General features: G+C 40.1%; 1 protein-coding gene across 2 annotated transcripts in view; it reads right to left on the minus strand.

The window, feature by feature from the left end:
• The window catches only part of FCHSD2 (FCH and double SH3 domains 2), a 289,905-nt gene extending 270,406 nt beyond the window's left edge, over positions 1 to 19,499 (minus strand). For both annotated transcript variants that reach the window (XM_080816044.1, XM_080816045.1), the window contains exons 1-2: positions 18,967 to 19,499; positions 17,100 to 17,197 (exon numbers count right to left, since the gene is read on the minus strand). In XM_080816044.1, the coding sequence (XP_080672170.1) occupies positions 17,100 to 17,197; positions 18,967 to 18,987 (119 nt within the window). In that variant the 5' untranslated portion in view covers positions 18,988 to 19,499. The remainder of the gene's footprint in view (positions 1 to 17,099; positions 17,198 to 18,966) is intronic.
• Between the last annotated feature and the right edge of the window lie 919 nt (positions 19,500 to 20,418).

The following is a 20,418-nucleotide window of genomic DNA, read 5'->3' on the forward strand; positions in this document are numbered from 1 at the left end:
ACTCATCAAGTTGCCAAAATCTTATCAGGAGATCTGTAATTAAGTTCACCTCTGAACACCATGACTTTATATGTTTTCATCTCTGATATATCACATTTAAGACCCATTTTAAGATGCCAAGTTTTCTTTGCCAGGAAAAGAGTTGGAGACATTTATTAGTCAGATAATCTTTTATTAAAGTGGAACACACATTCCTTTGAGATCCTAGCAGAAAATATATCAAAACATTTTAATCAAATGAAAATTGTTGCTATTTCTATAGAATGCACATAGGTCAACAAATAATTTTTTACTACATTATCTATCTTTCAACATTTTACTCCGAGACATCTTATTCCTTATCCTTGAATTACACTGCACATTTATTTTTTTTTATTTTTTTAAAAGATTTTTTATTTATTTATTTGACAGACAGAGATCACAAGTAGGCAGAGAGGCAGGCAGAGAGAGAGGAGGAAGCAGGCTTCCCGCTGAGCAGAGAGCCCAATGCGGGGCTCGATCCCAGGACCCTGAGATCACGACCCGAGCCGAAGGCAGAGGCCCAACCCACTGAGCCACCCAGGCATCCCTACATTGCACACTTAAAAGATACTCATAAAACTTTCACAGCCTTCTGCCTGGCAGAGTTACATAAAAATAAACACTGAGGCCTTTTTTCTTGCTTTCTCCTTCCTTAAAATGTTACTGATACATAATATACGGGAGGTTTAAAGACTTTATTTTAATACATGTGTACTAATATATCAACACTAGATCTAGATCAATGACAAAAGATACCACATTAACAAAACATGCATTGTCAAAGCCATTTTTAAAATTTTAACAAATTACTATAATTTGTTACTATTATTCTTTTGTATTTTTTATAAACTGATAGAACTCTGAAAATCTGGTATGTTCCTGAAAGTAAATTTAGGATTATTATGTCTCTTAAGAAAAATACCCATCCTCCTCTGTGTAGCTATACAAAGTATTAGCCAATGTAATTGGCTGAAAGCAATTTATTTTCTAGGTAGAAGCATTTCAATAACTTTTGTAACTTACTGGTTTCAAATACGTAAAGAAAATTTTTTTATTAAAGTGAGTTTACTAATATAAAGCATTTACATTCACCCAGAATAAGCTGATTCTAAGCTTTTTCTGGAGTATACTTTATTTTAGGTACACTGCTAAAAAGTTAAAAATAAACATAAATTAGATGGCCAGGAAAAAACCTTGCTGGATAGCAAGACTTCAGCTATTCAAAAACTTTGTATCCCTCACTCAATTACTACAAAACTGCCTGATTGGGGCGCCTGCGTGGCTCAGTGGGTTGGGCCTCTACCTTCAGCTCGGGTCGTGATCTCAGGGTCCTGGGATCGAGTCCCGCATCGGGCTCTCTGCTCAGCGGGGAGCCTGTTCCTCCCCTCTCCCTCTGCCTGCCTCTCTGCTTACTTGTGATCTCTCTCTGTCAAATAAATAAATAAAATCTTAAAAAAAAACAAAAAAAAACTGGGGCGCCTGGGTGGCTCAGTGGGTTAAAGCCTCTGCCTTCGGCTCAGGTCATGATCCCAGCTTCCTGGGATCGAGCCTTGCATAGGGCTCTCTGCTCAGCAGGGAGGCTGCTTCCTCCTCTCTCTCTCTCTCTCTCTCTGCCTGCCTCTCTGCCTACTTGTGATCTCTGTCTGTCAAATAAATAAATAAAATCTTAAAAAAAAAAAAAAACTGCCTGATCTTAACTTACAGCAAAAAAAAGACAGACAAGGCATTTTTGACTATGGAAGTATTTTGAAATATAACCTAAACCCCAAATATAATTATCAGAAGAGCCAAGCGATTCCCTAGAAAGTTCAGTGTTTCACACAATCCTTTAACAAGCCTGGATCTGAAAAAACATGTAACTCCAGACCATGTATCTTCTTCCACTCCTATACTAATCAGCCAGACTAAAAGCTGTGCAAGTCACTGAACCTTACACCTCTTCTTTGGTATCTATTCTAAGTAGTAGTTCTTGAAACAAGATACCACATTCCATCCACAATGTCTGGACTTGGTAGGCACTGAAAATAGTGTGCCACCAAATATTTAAAATAATCCCAAGTGAAAGACATCTGTTTTCTACTTTCAAGAAAACTGAGTCAAGCTATAAAACCAGGGAAATGATGGTCCTATGTTCCATGGGATTCCTACCAAGATCTAATAAAGGCTGAAAAAATATGCTTGGAAATACTAGGAAAATTTCCCTTGATTTCAACTGCTATTATCAAATACCTTTAGAGACAGTTTTCAATGAGAGAAAAAATTTTAAAGTCAGGCATACATTCAGGTTCAAACCCAGTTCTTCTATTTCTTAGTTCTGATCCTTGGCAAGTCACTTAACCACTCTATGCCTCACTCTCATCTATAAAATGGGAATAATAATAATAATTACAGAATGCATAGCTGCTGGGAGGCTTTTAGATATAATTAATGCTCAGCAACAAGTGTTGACAAGGATGTGAAGAAATCAGAACCCTCAGATTGCTAGTCAGAATGTAAAATGGTATAGTCCCTTTGGAAAACAATCTGGCAGTTCCTTGAAAAAACACAGAGTTAATGTATTACTCAGCAATTCCACTCCTAGGCATATAGTCAAGAGAAATGAGAACACATGTACATGAAAAAACCTGTGCATGAATGTTCATAAAAGTGTTACTTGTAATAGCCACAGTGGAACAACTCAAATGTCCATCAACTGATGAATGGATTAATAAAATGTGGCATATCCAAATAATGGAATATTATTTAGCAATAAAAAGGAATGAAGTACTGACAGATGTTACATCGATGAACCTTGAAAACTTTACACTAAGTAAAAGACGTCAGTTGCAAAAGACCATATATTGTATGATTCCATTTATATAAAATGTCCAAAACAAGTAAATCTATGGAAAGCAGATTAGTGATTGCCTAGAGCTGGGCAAATGGGGGTAAGATGGAGGGTAATGGCTAAAGAGTGTGAGGTTTCTTTTCATGGTAATGAAAATGTCCTGAAATGGATTGTGGCAATGGATGTACAACTTTGAATATACTAAAAGCCACTGAATTATACACTTTACATGAGTGAATTACATGGTTTAAGAATGGTATCTTAATAAAGCTGTTAAAAAATTCCTGTGGTACAGAATACACTTAAATATTGAATATCCAAACTCACACATCTAAAAGCAGAGGATAAATTAGGAGTATATAGATATTACATATGTGTAAATACATAATGTTACTTATGTATTTAAAGACAGTTAAATATCTTCCTCCAATACATCCAAGAAATGGACTTTTTCTAGCCATGATGAATTAAACTGATACCAGACCAGCCCTCCTTGGGTAACATCTATGAAACTAGACAAAATCTATGACTCTACTATTTTCAGGAGTGAAACCACCGGCAGTACTGGCATACCACATCTGCTCCAGCTTTCTGCCTGGGACACTTTCCCAAATGCATCACAGGGAAGCGAAGTCTAGGCCAAGCATGAAGGTCTTATGAATGGAGAAATCAGAGTTCTGGGCTAGCAGAGTGGCTAGAGTTTATATGACAGGATACTGGAGAGCAGGCAATAATGCAGAAAGGGTGGCCCCAGAAATCTGAATGGGGTCTCCTTGGGCACTGTTGGCTGAGAGTACCAGGCTACACATAAGCAGGGTGAGACTCCATGAGACCTAGAACAATCACTGCTGCAGGCCTGAGAGCTGAACATATAGCAGAAGCTGCGCACTGCTAGGAGATATAAGAATTCCAGTTCAGCCAGAGTGGAGACATTTCTGCACACCCTGGGCACTCAGGCTTTCAGTGGAAATGCCAAAATTCAACACTCTTTAAAGAAAGACAACATAACTAAGACTTCCTATAATGCACCACCCACAAAGTCCAAATAATCAAAACTTACTAGGTATAAAGATAAGCAGGAAAGTGTGACCCATAATCGGGAGGGAGGGCTGGAAGCAGCCAATAGAAACAGATCACAAGAAGACTCCAATGTTGGAAACAACAGCCAAGAGCTTTAAAATAGCAATTATAAATATGTTCAAGCACTTAAAGGTACAGTATCAAAAATGAAAATTACACTGGATAGGCTTAGAAACAGATTGAAAATTATAGAAGAGGGGTGCCTGACTGGCTCAGTCAGTACAGCATGTGACTCTTGATTCTAGGGGTTGTGAGTTCAAGCCTCATACTCAATACAGAGATTACACAAAAATAAAATTCTTAAAAAAAAATTACAGGGGCACCTGAGTGGCTCAGTCAGTCAGGCATCCAACTCTTGATTTTAGCTTAGGTCACAGTCTCTGGGTTCTGGGATTGAGCCCCACATTGCCTCTGTGCTCAGTGGAGAATCTCCTTGAGGATTCTCTCTCACTTTCCCTCTGCCCCTCCCCCTGCTCATGTTCTCTCTCTCTCTAATAAATAAATAAATCTTAAAAAAAAAATTTTTTTAATTACAGAAGGGCTCATGAGCCAGAAAACAAATCAACAGAAACTATCCACTCTGAAGAACACAGATTATTATCAAACAGTATAACATATGCAAATCCTTGGAACCCAAAAAGGAAAGAACAGAAATGGAACAAAAAAAAATATTTGAAGAAATAAATAATGGCCCAAAATTTCTCAGGTTTGTTGAAAAACATCACCTATGGATCCAAAAAGTTCAGTGAACTGCCAGCATGATAATTACAAAGATACCACATTAGTCACATCACACTTGCCAGAATTCAATATCCTGCAAAAATTACCTTCCAAAAATTAGTGTAAAGACATTTTCAGAGAAGTGAAAGCTAAGAGAATTGTCACCAAAACTCACTAGAATCACTGAAGAAGTTCTTCAGCCCAAAAGGAAATGATACCATCCTTTCTGATAGAGGCGTAATACTCCACTGTATGTATGGACCATATCTTCTTTATTCATTCGTCTGTTGAAGGGCATCTTGGTTCTTTCCACAGTTTGGCGACTGCGGCCATTGCTGCTATGAACATTGGGGTACAGATGGCCCTTCTCTTCACTACATCTCTAGCTTTAGGGTAAATACCCAGTGGTGCAATTGCAGGTTCATAGGATAGTTCTATTTTTAATTTCTTAAGGAACCTCCATACTGTTTTCCAAAGTGGCTGTGCCAACTTGCATTCCCACCAACAGTGTAAGAGGGGTCCCCTTTCTCCATATCCCCTCCAACACTTGTTGTTTACTGTCTTGTTGATTTTGGCTATTCTAACTCGAGTCAGGTGGCATCTCAATGTGGTTTTGATTTGAATCTCCTTGATGGCTAATGATGATGAACATTTTTTCGTATGTCTGTTATCCATTTGTATGTCTTCTTTGGAGAATCCCATAACATTATTATAAAAATTTTTAAAATTAAGGGGCATCTGGGTGGCTCCGTGGGTTAAAGCCTCTGCCTTCGGCTCAGGTCATGATTCCAGGGTCCTGGGATCGAGCCCCGCATCGGGCTCTCTGCTCGGCGGGGAGCCTGCTTCCCCCTCTCTCTTTCTCTGCCTGCATCTCTGCCTACTTGTGATCTCAGTCTGTCAAATAAATAAATAAAATCTTTTAAAAAAAAATTTTTTTTTAAATTAAGAAACCTATTGGGTACTTAGCGAAAGCAAGGAAAAAAGTGTTCTCTATGATGCAACAAACATTCGCTTATAAAACTCAAAATTAATGTGTTAGTATATTAATACATTGTAATTAGAATATTTGTATTATATCTTGTACAACACTATAGGCAAGCTAATATTAGTGGAGAAGAATTAATAATGTATACTGCACATTAAATATATCCAGTTGAAATATTAAAACAAAAACAGTTTATATAAATAAAACTACTACAAAAAAAAATTTAAAAATTTAAGAAAAAAAGGAAATGATACCAGACAGAAACTCAAAACTATGTTACTAGTCTGGGGAAAGAAAGAAAAGCCAAAATTGGAAAATAAATATAAAAGACTTTTTTCTATGTCTTAATCTCTTCAAAAGATAACTGTGTTTAAAGCAAAACTAATATATTATGAAGTTTATAAAGTATGCAGCACAAAGTCTGGGATGAAGTAATTAGAATTGGACTTCTTGCAAGTGCCTTAGGTGGAGAGGTATAATATATCTAAGTATACAGTGATAAATTAAAGATGCATGGTGTAACACCTAGAACAACCACTTGAAAAACAGAAAGAGGTACAGCTAAAAATGCAAGAGAAGAAAAGGCAGTACTAAAAAATATTCAATTTGTTCAATACAGCTAAGGAAACTATTACATAAAATACCTCTACAGCAAAACAGAAAACAATTCCCCCATGAAAGAAGTTGGCTTATAATGCAAAATACATTTTACCACAGAAACATTTCAAAATAGGACTATATTTAAAAATTTTTATTTAAAATATTTGAAAATATGACTATAATGTAAAACCTTTGGATAAAGTGAGCTAAAATAAAATTTGAGGCTGGACAGAAATCTAACCACCTAATATGTGTACTTATTTCAGAATAAAAAAAAAGTCCACAACACAGAAAGAAACACAGTAGTACACAGAGCCTGTTTCCCCAACTCTGAACTATAATCAGCTGAAGATCTGTCATTCTAAAAGAAGTTTATAAATCCAGTATTCTTAAATTTGTACATACTAGAAATAAACTGCAAAGTCTGATAATATAAAAATACATAAAACTAACTTCACTAAAAGTTAATTAAAAGCCAAATGTTTAGCAATTCTGAATCACTGAATTTTAGTCTTCAGAGTAGGTAAAATTCACGTGACTCAAAATTCAAAACATAAAAAAATGGTATGTAATAAAAAGTCTCTGCTTCTTGCCCCCATTCTCCAACCACCAAAGAGGGAAAAACAAGTACCACTAAAATATAATCAAGAAGTATAACGCTCCCAGTTGTTTCCTGTGGAACCACAGACATGGTAACACTTTTCCTAACACCAGAAATAACATCTTCTTTTTGAACTGGGATTATGTTAAATTTCACAAAACAGAAAACATCTGGATGACAAGAGATGTGAATGCAAAAAAAAAAAAAAAAAAAAAAATGGAATGTGAAAATAAAGCATCCCAAGGAATACTGTGAAGACAAAATAAGATGAAATAAAACTATCAGCTAAGGTTCTATTAAGTCAGTCCTGACCAACACATGACAGGAAATCTGCAGCAATGGAACAAAAGACGAGGTTACAAGTTTCTGTGCCTAGTTCCCAAATTAGTCACTGAAGAATGGACAGCACAAACCATACTTAGAAACTAACTCCTGCTTATGCATCACATCATTCCTGAAGGCTGACACCAAGAAAACAGAATGGGATTTGTGAAATTCAAATGAACATTCAAAAAATTTATAAAGAAAAACATAACCTGGGAACCTGGGTGGCTCAGTGGGTTAAAGCCTCTGCTTTCGGCTCAGGTCATGATCCCAGGGTCCTGGGATCGAGTCCCACATCGGGCTCTCTGCTCAGCAGGGAGCCTGCTTCCTCCTCTCTCTCTGCCTGCCTCTCTGCCTACTTGTGATCTCCGTCAAATAAATAAATAAAATCTTTAAAAAAAAAAAAAAAAAAAAGAAAAACATAACCTTACCACCACAGGCTTCCTCAAGTACTTTGTATTTTCAAGACTGAATTGCCAATCCTCAATTATTAAGGGGCAAATTATTCAGCTAGGAGTAATTCTAGCTCTTATTTCTCCTTCTCTGCTTTCAGTTTAGCCACTTCACTACTTATTAATGCTTTCACCTGAGAAGTAAAAGACGTTCAGCAAAACCACCACTGCCTGGAGGGCCCTTGGGCCACCATTTCTCTAAATTATCAGAAGACCATAAATGGTTAGATTTTTAACCACTCCTGTGTTGCTAAGAGGAGAATACTAAGAGGCCACTGGCCTACTGGGCCATTACCTACGGCAAATATAAAAACCTACTCCTGACCTATGCCTCTGAATTCAAAAGAAGTTGGTAGGAGGGCATACAAGTGTTTTCTAAGGAATTACTTATTCCAGCTTTATCTTTCACAATTAAACCCCAACACATTTTTTACACTTTTATGGGAAACACTAGAAGTAACTTAGAAATTGGTCCCTATGGCAAAAAGGGCAAAACAGTAATGTGGAAAAAGCCATATCACTGCCACCAAAAACTTATGTCTTGCTGGCAAAGACCACTTCTCCAAGAATATAATCATATTCCCAGCCTCCTTTGCAACTAGGCACGCAGAGGCAGATGAACCAAACTCAGCCAATAAGATACAAAGTCAAGTCTATTGAGATAATTTCTCAATTATCTTCTCAGAGGAAAGAGGAGAAGAAGAGAGGGAAAATTTGCATTAAAGATAAACTGCCCTTCCCTCTTCCTCTGCTAACATTGTCGTATAAGATCATCATGCTTGGAATTGCAGAAGTCATACAGCAATAATGAGAAAAATCATAACCAACACACAGAAAAACAGAAGGTACCAAGGACTACTGAACTTAGTGAAGGAAATTCTTAATATTACTTGAATAATTTATCTTTAAGGCTCATTGCATTTTTAACTCACCAGTTAACTCTTTAGGGGATAAGTCAGTCACAGACCATAATTCTGAATTGGTGTTCTGAATTACTTAACATAATCACAATCCACGAAAGACAATTATCATATAATCTCTCTGATATGAGGAAGTTGAGATGCAACACTGGGAGTTTGGGGGGTAGGAAAAGAATAAATGAAACAAGATGGGATCGGGAGGGAGACAAACCATAAGAGACTCTTAATCTCACAAAACAAACAGAGTTGGGGGGGGAGCGGTTATAGACACTGGGGAAGGTATGTGCTATGGTGAGTGCTGTGAAGTGTGTAAACCTGGCGATTCGCAAACCTGTACCCCTGGGGCTAATAATAGATTATATGTTAATAAAAAAATAAAAATGTATAAAAAATAATAATCACAATTCACATGCATTCACTGAGCATCTATTATGTCACTATACAAGAGAGCTTTTATATGCATTAGTTTCAATTGCCAAAATAATCCCATAAGATATTATAATTATTACCATTTTACAGATAAGAGATAAGAGGCTCAGAGAAGTTTAAGTGACTTGTGGTGATTTAGGGTCAAAGTGACACCATTAATAAGAGATTAAGACTAGGATTCAGGGGCACCTGGGTGGCTCAGTGGGTTAAGCCCCTGCCTTCAGCTCAGGTCATGATCTCAGGGTCCTGGGATCGAGCCCCACATCGGGCTCTCTGCTCGGCAGGGAGCCTCCTTCTCCCTCTCTCTCTGTCTGCCTCTCTGCCTGCCTGTGATCTCTCTCTCTCTCTGTCAAATAAATAAAATCTTAAAGAAAAAGACTAGGATTCATACCGCAGTTGCATGCCTCTTAAGCTAGTGCTCTGTTCAAATCTATAAATCTCTAAATCATTAAACAACTTCTCCTGCAGTGGGTTGCAATAGCCATCCCAGCCAGAACCAAATCTTCATATTTTAGGAGCACATAAGGTTCTATGAACAATGGCTTATGAGTTCATAAACCATTAAATAGCAATAGGAAAAGGTATTGTTAAAACCCTGACTCTTTCAAGTAGGCATTGGTCTGTGACAAAAAGTTTTAGTAAACAGATTCTTTCAAACTGTATTTCCTTATTTCCTCCTCTGCCTAGTTTGCGCCTCCTACTCTTAGTCTCTCCCCTCCAGAACTGACCATAACGTAGAAGTATATATTTGAAGTGTAAATTCATTTAGTCAGTTAAAATTCCATGTTATCCTTTCATTTTAAAATCAGGTAATCTTTTTCTTTCCTCTCATTCAAAGAAATGTTAAGTGCAGTCCTATTTGATCTTTTTCCATGCAGTCCTATTTTTAAAAGTTCTCCCCTCATGATTTATATCATTTTAAGTTCTCATCTGAAAGAATACTGGGGCACCTGGGTGGGTCAGTCAGCAAAGCGTCCAACTCTTGATTTTGGCTCAGATCATGATCTCAGGGTTGTGAGATCAAGCCCTGAATCTGGCTCCATGCCCAGCTTAAGATTCTCCCTCTCTCCGAAATATATGAGACTCTTTATCATAGGAAACTGAGGGTTGCTGGAGGGGAGGGGGGTAGGGGGATGGGGGTACTGGGTGAGGGCACGTAATGTAATGAGCACTGGGTATTATATAAGACTGATTAATCACTGAATTCTACCTCTGTAACTTAAAAAAAGTTCTCTTTCTCCCTCTCCCCCTCCCTCCTTCTAAAAAATAAATTTTAAATTTTTTTTAAAAAGGAAGAACTGAGAAGCAATTTACAATTTTTGAATGAATGAAAAAAGACCCAGGTCCAGTATCTGATTAGCTACTTCCAGTTTTCATCATATCAAAAACACTGATTCCAAGACACATTAAGTTCCACTAAGAAAAAATGCTGCCAACTAAATTGATACAATACCCTACCACTTACAATTTTTATTTATACTTATTGAAAGAGTGCTTTTAAACTTATTTAGTCAGATTTTTTAGGATATATTACTCTTGTGCATAATTTTAAAAAGATAAACTGATGCATAAACTGGTCACACACTCAGGAGTCAAGCTCTTCTGAACCACTGTTCTGAATCAATCATTGATACCTATATTTTTCCACACAGTATCATCCTCTGCACCATCAAAAGCCCAGCTGACCCAACATTTGTATTCCAACCATTAACTCTGGGATTTTCTTTCAAGCCTGCCAATAGGTATTCAAGTTCTATGCATGAAGAAACACTGAAAACTACATCAAAGCCAAAACCAACTCTAAGATGTATCTGGATTTCAGAAGAATGTAAAAACAAAAACAAAAACAAAAAAACTGTGCTTCTTAGAATTAATGAAACACAAAAACCTCCACTGTTACCTTGAATAAGACAACATCCCTCTTCCCAGGCTCTAATTTCCACTAACAATAGCAGCTACCAATGCTGAAGATATACCGTGCTTAGCATTTCATGTATCTCATTTAACTTTTACAGAAAAGCAAAAAAGGTAGGTACTAACCTTATTTTACATATATGAAATATGAGGCTCACAGAACCTTAGTAACTTGTCCAAGATTACCCAACTAATAAGTGGCAGAGTTGGGTTTCAATCTCTGGTCTACCTTCAAAGTCCTTATTCTTTCCACTGCTTCAGTAACTCAAAATTTAATGCGTGTCTGAATCACTTCAGGTGATTCTTCCAGAGTGGGAAAAATATAGCAAATACTGTATATATTTGCAAATCAAATAACTTAAATATATAGATGTACATATACATATACATAAAGAACTCTTATAATGCAATAAGACAAATAACCCAATTTAAAAATGGGTAAAAGATCTGAATAGACATTTCTCCAAAGAAGATATACAAATGGCTAATAAACACATGAAAAAATGCTCAATATCACAGACTATTAGAGAAATGCAAATAAAAGCCACAACAATACCACTTCACACCCATTAGGATGGCTATAACCAAAAGACAGACAATAATAAGCATCGGCAATGATGTAGAGAAACTGGAACCTTCATAACATGACTGCTAGTGGGAATACAAAATGGTGGAGCCACTTTGGAAATCAGTTTGAAAGTTCCTCAAAAAGTTAAACAGAGTTACCATATGACCCAGCGATTCCACTACCAGATTCATACTCAAGATAAATGAAAACATAAGTCCACACAAAAATCTGTACATGAATATTCAAAGGAACATTATTCATAACAGCCAAAAAATTATCAACTGATAAGTAGGTTATTAAATGTGGTGGTACATCCATCCAACAAAGTATTATTCAGCAATAAAGAGGAATGAAGTACTGATGCTATAACATGGATGAACCTTGAAAATATTATGCTAAGTAAAAGCCAGTCACAGAAGACCACACACTGTATTATTTCATTTTTACAGATTCCATTTCTACAGAAAAAGAAAGTAATTGCTTAAGGCTAGAGGAAATTATGGAAGTGACTGCTAATCAGTACAGAGTTTCTTTTGGGGGAAGCAAAATGTTCTCAAGTTTAAGTGTTGATGGTCGTACAATCCCATGAATATACTAAAAACTTTAAGTGGCTTAATTGCATGGTATATGAATTATATATCAATACAATAAAACTTTTTTAAAAAACAGTCTAGACCAGATTACTTCTAAGGTTCCCTTCTAGACATAATAGTCTCTGAGACAATAAAAAAATTCTCAGAGCATCCATAAATATTCAAGAATCCAATCCCCGGTGAGTCCCACAAACTTACAGTTTATAGAAGGTAACATATAGTACAGTAATTCCTCACTTGAGGTCACTAGACCTCCAGGTTTCTACAAAGAAAAGACAGGTGCTTTTTAAGCTAGTTTCCATTTTTCGGAACATCTGTGAGAAACCATACACTCAGCCTTCTCTGAGGTAAAGTTTCAAGTATCTTTGCCTTTGTCTGGATTCATGTTAGTGGTTTTAAAATACTGATTCAAAGCTGATTGACAGCCTGATGTATGAAAAGTTAAAAGTAAGAAAAATTATTAGGTAAATGTACTATTTGATAGGCAAAATGTTTCATGAAATGGGACTTATGATGATTTCCTTGATTAAAAGCTTGGATAATACAGAGAGAAGGGATAGTGCACTAGACTAGAAATTAGAGAAATAGCATTTTTTTCTCAGTATGATTCACTTCATCTCACTGTGCCTCAGTTTCCGTTTTCATTGACAAACATGACAGTGTTCAACTGACTCTAAAATTCTATGGTTTTTCCATATTATATAATGACTTAAAAATGTCTGCTAAGAAGGTAGTTCTTTATATTTAGGATCCCTGCAAAGAATTTTCTTTATTGACTCTACTTAGTACATCATAAGAATAAACAATATGAAATATATAATATTAATAAATAATATATAGGCTGTAGTATTTAGAAACTTATACGTGGTTTTGGAAAGCAAAGAGAGAAAAAATAATAATAAAAAACTAAAAAGAAAGTAAAGTTTCCTTGTCTATTGCTGACAGCAAAAGTCAACAGGAAACACTTCAGTATAAAATCTCCCCAAAGCATGGAATGTCCCTGATTAACAACAAATGAGTTATCTTTCATTCTCATATTTTACTTCCAACACACCAGCTTCCAAATACATCCCTGGAACAAATGAACTGAAGCAGGGGAGGAGAGCAAAGGGAAAATACTGTATCATAACTGGTTTCCTCCCTTCAAAATTCCAGAAGATGAGAAGGGGGGGAAGGGAGTGGAAACCAGCCATAACCCAGCATGAAATTGTCTATTTACAGCTTAATACACTACATCTCCTATTACATCTCCTACTTACAGCTTAATAATTATTGCGGTCTTTTTTCACTCTTTTTAAAGTAATAAAAATTTTTCTCTGCCTACTAGTAATTTCTTTATATTAGAAAAGCTATTTGCACTTTTTTTGAGTGAATTCACACTAACTTAAATTGAGCATAATACTGGATGAGGCATCAGTGAGAAAGACTACTATTTGTGGGGTTTTGGGGAGGAAGGGGATGGGACCCTCAAAAAAAGAAAAGCAAAGGCACCTGGCTGGTTCAGTCCATACAGCATCTAACTGTTGATTTCCAGGTTTTGAGTTCAAGTGCCACACTGGGCGTAGAAAGTACTTTAAAAAAAAGGTGGGGGGGTGGGGACAACAAGCAAGATCTTTTACAAAATAATACATATAAAAACTTCAAGTTCAGAAATTCCTAATGAATTTTTTTAAAGATTTTATTTATTTCTTTGACAGATAGAGATCACATGTAGGCAGAGAGGCAGGCAGACAGAGAGAGAGAAAGAAGCAGGCTCCCCGCTGAGCAGAGAGCCCGACGTGGGGCTCAATCCCAGGACCCTGGGATCATGACCTGACCTGAAGGCAGAGGCTTCAACCCACTGAGCCACCCAGGCGGCCCTTGCTGATGAATTTTTAAATGTCATTCTACTTGCTAGGACAGACCAGAAAAGCCAAACTACCCCCTTTCTCAAGCAACTGAAGTTATTATGAATATCAAGGATATGCAATTTTCAACTTCCAATTCAATATTATCATTGAAAAAAAAATCAGAAACAAATTCACCTATTAGGAGGTAATACAATATTCTGATCACAACTACATAGGAGCGAAGGAATTCACTGAAATAATTTAATATAGGGGGTGCCTAAATGGCTCAGTGGGTTACAGCCTCTGCCTTCCGCTCTGGTCATGGTCCTGGGGTCCTGGGATCGAGCCCCACATCGGGCTCTCTGCTTGGCCAGGAGCCTGCTTCCTCCTCTCTCTCTCTCTGCCTGCCTCTCTGCCTACTTGTGATCTCTGTCTGTCAAATAAATAAATAAAATCTTAAAAAAAAAAAGAAAGAATTTAATATAAAAGAAGAATATATATCATTTGAATAAAGAATCTACTAATTCTTGGAACACCAACAATCTATGTATTTATATATTATATGTAAATGTAGATACACTCAACATCAAATAGTACAATATGTTTTAAAGTGCCCACATGAATCAAAGTATAACACAAGCCCAACAGACAAAACTCTAGCACCCTACAAACAGAACGATAAAACTTTTCACCTAAAAACAAGTAAGGTACACTTAAATATAACCAGTTACATTCACTGAACAATTCTGCCAGCCTAAACAAAGGGTACAAAGACACGAAACTGAATTAAGACTTACCCCCTGACTTCAAGGAATTCACCTGAAGGGGGAAGCCAAAAGCGTGTGCAAAATCAAAATCCTCTGAGATCACAGAGATCAACAAACTTGCAAACTTAGTGGCAACCAGAATTGGCCAGGTCAAAAAGTGGGAGGAAGGGTATTAACGGGCAAAGAGAACAGCTTATTTAAAGGAATGAATGTACAGAGCACAATTAGATAACCAGAAGGCCTGAGTGGCCAAGGCAAGGAGAATAAGAAGGAAGGATGAATAAGCATGAAATGGCAGTAATTACATCAGGAAAGGAAGCTTGTGGCTAGGTTGCAGAGCACTATATATGTTACAACAAGGTGTGTAGTCTTTATCTAGGAGGCCATAGAGAACACAGGATATAATAAACAATGTTTAACTGGTGGGGCGCCTGGGTGGCTCCATCGGTTAAGCTCAGGTCATGATCTCAGGGTCCTGAGATTGAGCACCATATCAGGCTCCCTGCTCAGCAGGGAGTCTGCTTATCCCTCTCCCTCTGCTCCTTCCCCCTGCTCCTGCATGAGCACACTCTCTCTCAAATAAATAAAATCTTAAAAAAAGAAAAGAAAAGGAAAGAAAGCTAACTGGTGACAATGTGGAAGACAGACTTTAAAGAAGAGATTGAGGGGTAGAAGATATGAGAACACTACTGCAATAACTGGGATATTATTGCAATAAGGCAAGTGAAATGTGATGGCATCAGCAATACTACAAACAAATAAATAACAGTAGCAGAACAACCTATATCAACTTAGCAGTGACTGTGTGTCCCCATACTTGACCATAAGCTCTGGTACTAAGGTATAGGCAGTAAGGGAAAAAAAGAAAAGAATTTTAACAAGAAGTCTTAAGAAGATATAATCACAGGGCTTAATGACCACTGACCTTCCATACCCCAGAGAAGCTTCACTTACTAATTTGGCCTTACAAAACTGCTCCCAAAAATTTATTACTTTCTTCATCTGGAGATGCCATATTTCACTTAATATGCATTTTCACTTAATATGGCATTTTCACTAAAATGCCATATTTCACTTAATAGATGTTTAAAACTTAATTTATTTTTTTTAAAGATTTTATTTATTTATTTGACGGGGTCACAAGTAAGCAGAGAGGCAGGCAGACGTGGCCGGGGGGGGGTGGGGGGGGGGCGCAGGAAGGCTCCCCGCTGAGCAGAGAGCTAGATGCAGGGCTCCATCCCAAAACTCTGAGATCATGACCTGAGCCAAAGGCAGAGGCTTAACCCACTGAGTCACCCAGGCGCCCCTAAAACTTAATTTTTAACCTTACGAAGAGCTTCAGGTATTTTGCACAGGAATTATTTAAGTCTAAAAATTCCCCTGTGGCCACATGAAAAACAAAAAGAAACTAATGCAGAATTAAAATAGAATACTTCCCAGTGAGAAAACAATGATCTTAGTATATTCAAGTTTGGATAAGACTAAATTTATATGCCCTAGTTAGAAACCGTGAACAGACAGGAGAAATAGTCACAGGTAGTACCTAAATTAAATATGGGGCAGGAAAAAGGGAGCTCTTTAAATTAAAATGTTTGGGCTCCAAACAATTCAACTATCCAAACACATAATTTTATTATAACAACACACAGATATTTTTCATGAAGTCAACATGAGGTTATGCACCACAGGAGAAATAGGCAACAGATAAAGCTTACAGACCCAATGCCAATTTGATAAATGTGTTACTAAAGGGAAATAAGAATTGTAGCCACTCTTTCAACATGCAACTTATCTTCCATCCTTTATAAAAATATATTTGTTGAGCTGTCAATTTGCATTACAGGATTGTTAAAACAGTGGTGTTTCTTTCACTAAAATGAGTCATGCTTCCCTCTATAAAGATACTGATTTTCACAATGCTGGCCAAGATGGCTTATTTATTTAGAATTGTCTTGATTACGAATATTTTAATGACAAAATATGATAAACATATTTCCCACTAAATTTAATGTTCAAAGACAAAATTGTATTTGTCATGTTCTAACAAATAGTGCCAGTGTACAATTGTCTGAGGTTGACAGGCTCACCCCCAGATATTAACTATTAACCAGAGGTGTCAGTTTAAAAATCTCTGTGAAATCATTAAGGTCAGTAAATGTTACAGTTCAGTGGGAAGATTATTTAAATAGGAATTTTTACTTTAATAATTATAATTTAACTAATAATTTTTAAGAGCCTTGTTTTTTCATGATAGTATGTGTAGATTATAGGTTCCACCACTAAAGGAAAAAAAAAAAAAGTTTGTATTGCGTTAGTTCCAGTTATAATTCCTAGCTGAGTCAAAGCTCTAACAGCATTAAAGCAGGAAATCCAAAAGGAAATTCCATCATCAGTTCCTGGGGCTTGGTAACTCAATGGTTCTTTGAAACAAAGATATAAAAGTTCTTATACTATTTACTATAACCTTACCTCATATCTTCAAGTAAATCACATTCTGCTTGATGTTTGGCTTGAAGTTTTGTCATCTGCTCAACTTGAGTGTTTTTCAGTTCTTGTGTAACTTTCACCTAAAATATACCATATATTATGAAGGTCTTACTGCAACTTTAACAACAAAGTCATTACTTAAGCAAAATACTTAATAGCTGTCAGAATATATACCTCTTGCTTGTTTCTCCCCTACAGAATATATACCTCTTGCTCGTTTCTCCCCTAAAGGCCATAAATCCATTACTAGTTACCTAATTTTGTTTCCTGAGGACACAATGAGAAATCTAGCCAAATATCCTGAAAGAGGGTAAATGAAAGTAAAGGAGTATAAAAATTACAGATTAAAGAAATGCAAAATAAACTGCCAGTCATTCCTTTTCATGCACAAGCTTAATACATATGTAGTAGTCTTCTTAGAGTTTTAAGAATCTGTCTTCTATTTCTTCCAAAAAAGATTCAAAGATCTCAACCACCAGGAGAGGTGAGCTGAGTATAGATGGGAGACGCGAGTAGAGGAATGTCTAATATATAATGGCCAAAATTTACACAATCATTAAATTATATGCATAAATTGACTACATAAATCATCCCATAATGGCTGCGAGAAAGCACAGTTTCAGGATGCCAGCTCGCTGACAGCGCATCAAATCACAATCTCTTTCTCACAAAGGAGAAAGCAAAAGTGACCTTCCAGCATATGCAGTGCTTTTAAGCCACCCCAGCAAGCCGGTCCCCGTGGCGGCTCCACTTCAAACAGAACAGCAAATGCAAGCTGTCCAGTGCCTCGCCAGCCAGGCCCGGACCCCAGGGTTCCAGGTTACAGTGGGCCTGGAATCCCCGCCGCGGCCGCGGAGCCGGGCTAACCGGGAGGGGTGAGGGTACATGTGTGAAAGAAAAAAGAGTCACTTAACTGGAGAAACACGGATTAAGAAAGAGAAAAAGAAGAAGCAGACGCGAGCGAGTTAGGCATTCGGCAAATGTTTGCCCACGAGGGGAGGACAGAACAGCCTTCTCCACCCAATGCCCAGGGTAGACATTCAGTAACCATCTGCAGAATTAAAAAGATAAGGACACAGCCTCAGCCCTTGAGAACGCTGGGGAAGAGGGCAGTGAAACAGTTCTCGAAGGGCGCAGCGGGGGGAACCGGTGACACGCCGAGAGCACCCGTCACTCCCACCCCAAGCCCAGATCGCGGTGCACACGCCACGCACCGCCCGGTTCTCGCTCTCCGGGGACAGCACCAGCCTCCCGGCCCCCTAGCTGGAGGGGCGGGGCAGGACTAGGGGTCGGGGGGGAAAGGCTTAATTTCTTGTTTTCCCCTGGGGTGAGGGGCGGTGACTAGTCCAACTTCTTTTCGGCCGCCCCGTGGGAAAGGCAGGCCGAACCTTACCGCTAGGCTGGAAACAAATTCCCTGAAAATGATCAAATGGGCAAGGGTGGCGACAAGCAGCCGGAGGGCTCAAACCTGGCGCCGCAGACTAAACAATCACACAAGCACAGGCTCTGAGAAGCTGCAGGGGCTCCCCGCCTCCCCTCGGTGCAGCCCCGAGAATGCACTTTGCAGCGAGCAGCACTGCCATGCGCGCGCACACATACAAATGCACACCCGAAACTCCTGTGAAATGTATGGGGGTCTCCCGTGCGGTGGAAGGGACGAGCCCCGGCAGCCCCTTCGTCGGAAAGACACCTCATTCGCGTGGCTCCCGACTGAAGCCAGCGGCAACTCGGTGACAAGCCCGAGACGACGGCGGTCAAGGCCCCTTGCGGAAAGGGGGAGGGGGCACCCCAGCCGCGTCCCTTGTACACATCCCTCCCAAACCGCAAAGCCCCCCAACTGCACCCTCACCTTCCTCGGCGGCGGCTGCATGATGCTGAAGGGACATCAATCCTCCCCCCGACGGCGGCGTCAGCTCGGACGAGGAGATGGGGGGGGGGCCGTGAGGAGGGGAGGCCCGGCAAGCGTGTGTATGTGTGTGTGCGTGTGCAAGGAGAGCCTGAGAACGAGGACTCGCCCGGCAGGGAGCAAGGCAAGGCCGGCAGGCGGCTGAAGGACCCGGGTCGGACCGCGAGCGTGAAAAGGAGGAGGAGGAGCGCCGGGAAGGCCTGGGGCTCCGGCGGCCCGGGGGGTGTGTGAGGGAAGGAGGCGGAGACCGCGAGGGGGCGGGGGCCCAGGAGCTGGGGCGCAGGGTCTCCGAGCTCGCCGAAAGGCTCTCGAGCAGTAGCGTTGTCCCGTTCCCCGCCCGCCGGCGCCGCAGCTCCTCGCAGACGCGGCCTCCCGCCCCCACTCAAGCAGCCCAGCCCTCGCTGGGCCCAACGCCCCCGCCCGGCCCGGGAAGGTGGAAGGCGGTGCCGCGCTCTCGACTTCGGCTCCTCCACTCCGGCCGCGGGAATTTCCGGCCCCACCGTGTGGCGCAGCGCCCCGCTCCGGCGGCAGAGGGGACAACACAGTCCAAAGCGGGGTTCCAGGGGCTGGGCCACGCTGGAGGGAGGGAGCGTGGCCGCGGCGCGGGGCTTCGGATCTCGGCGGGGGACGTGGGGGAACTAACGGATCGGTCGGCGAATAGGAGGGGTAGAAACGCTAGAAGAGCGCGACAATCCCCCCGTTGTCTCCGAGAGTGGCACGTTCCAAACGCCTCCTGTCCTCCCTCCCCCACACCCAGAGCCAGACGGGGGCTTCACGCGCGCCTTCCCGCCAGCCGACCGGGCGCGCGCCTCCGATCGGGGCCGCGCACGTGGGCGGGAGAGGGCTCTGCGCCGACGCACGCGCACAAGCCGCCCCCGCCTCCTGCCGGCTTTTGGGCTGCAGTGCTTTTGTGTGTGTCTGTGTGTTGGGGTGGGGGGACGACGCTCAGAGTGAAGTTTTTACTGTACGCGAAGGGTAGCATGCCTGTGGCAGTAGGAGAGTTCCACTTCTCTCCGGTCTTCCAACACCCCTCTCTGGCGAGCGAATGCGCTGGCCAGATAGGCAAGCGTGAGGGGGCGAGCATCGACAAGTTCTTCCTCGGCGGGCCACAGGTGCCCACTGCCGCGGTGCCGGGCAGGGGGATATCTCGTGACCTCGCAGAGAAGAAAACGGCTCTCTGCTACAGGGCATTCTCGTCAAAGAGCACAGACTCTGTGCTGGAGGGGAACCGTGAGGTCGTTAAGATCAGGATCCCCAATTCACAGATGGGGAGGCTAGTGCCCATAGGAGAAACTTTTCACACAGCAAGACTAGACTCTGCGTCACGAAGGGCTCTGTGGGTCATAAAACAAAACAAAAAAACATGTTCAGATGATAACCATGAAGAAAAGTAGA

This window comes from Martes martes (genome assembly GCF_963455335.1).
Source record: "Martes martes genome assembly, chromosome: 10".
NCBI lineage: Eukaryota > Metazoa > Chordata > Mammalia > Carnivora > Mustelidae > Martes > Martes martes.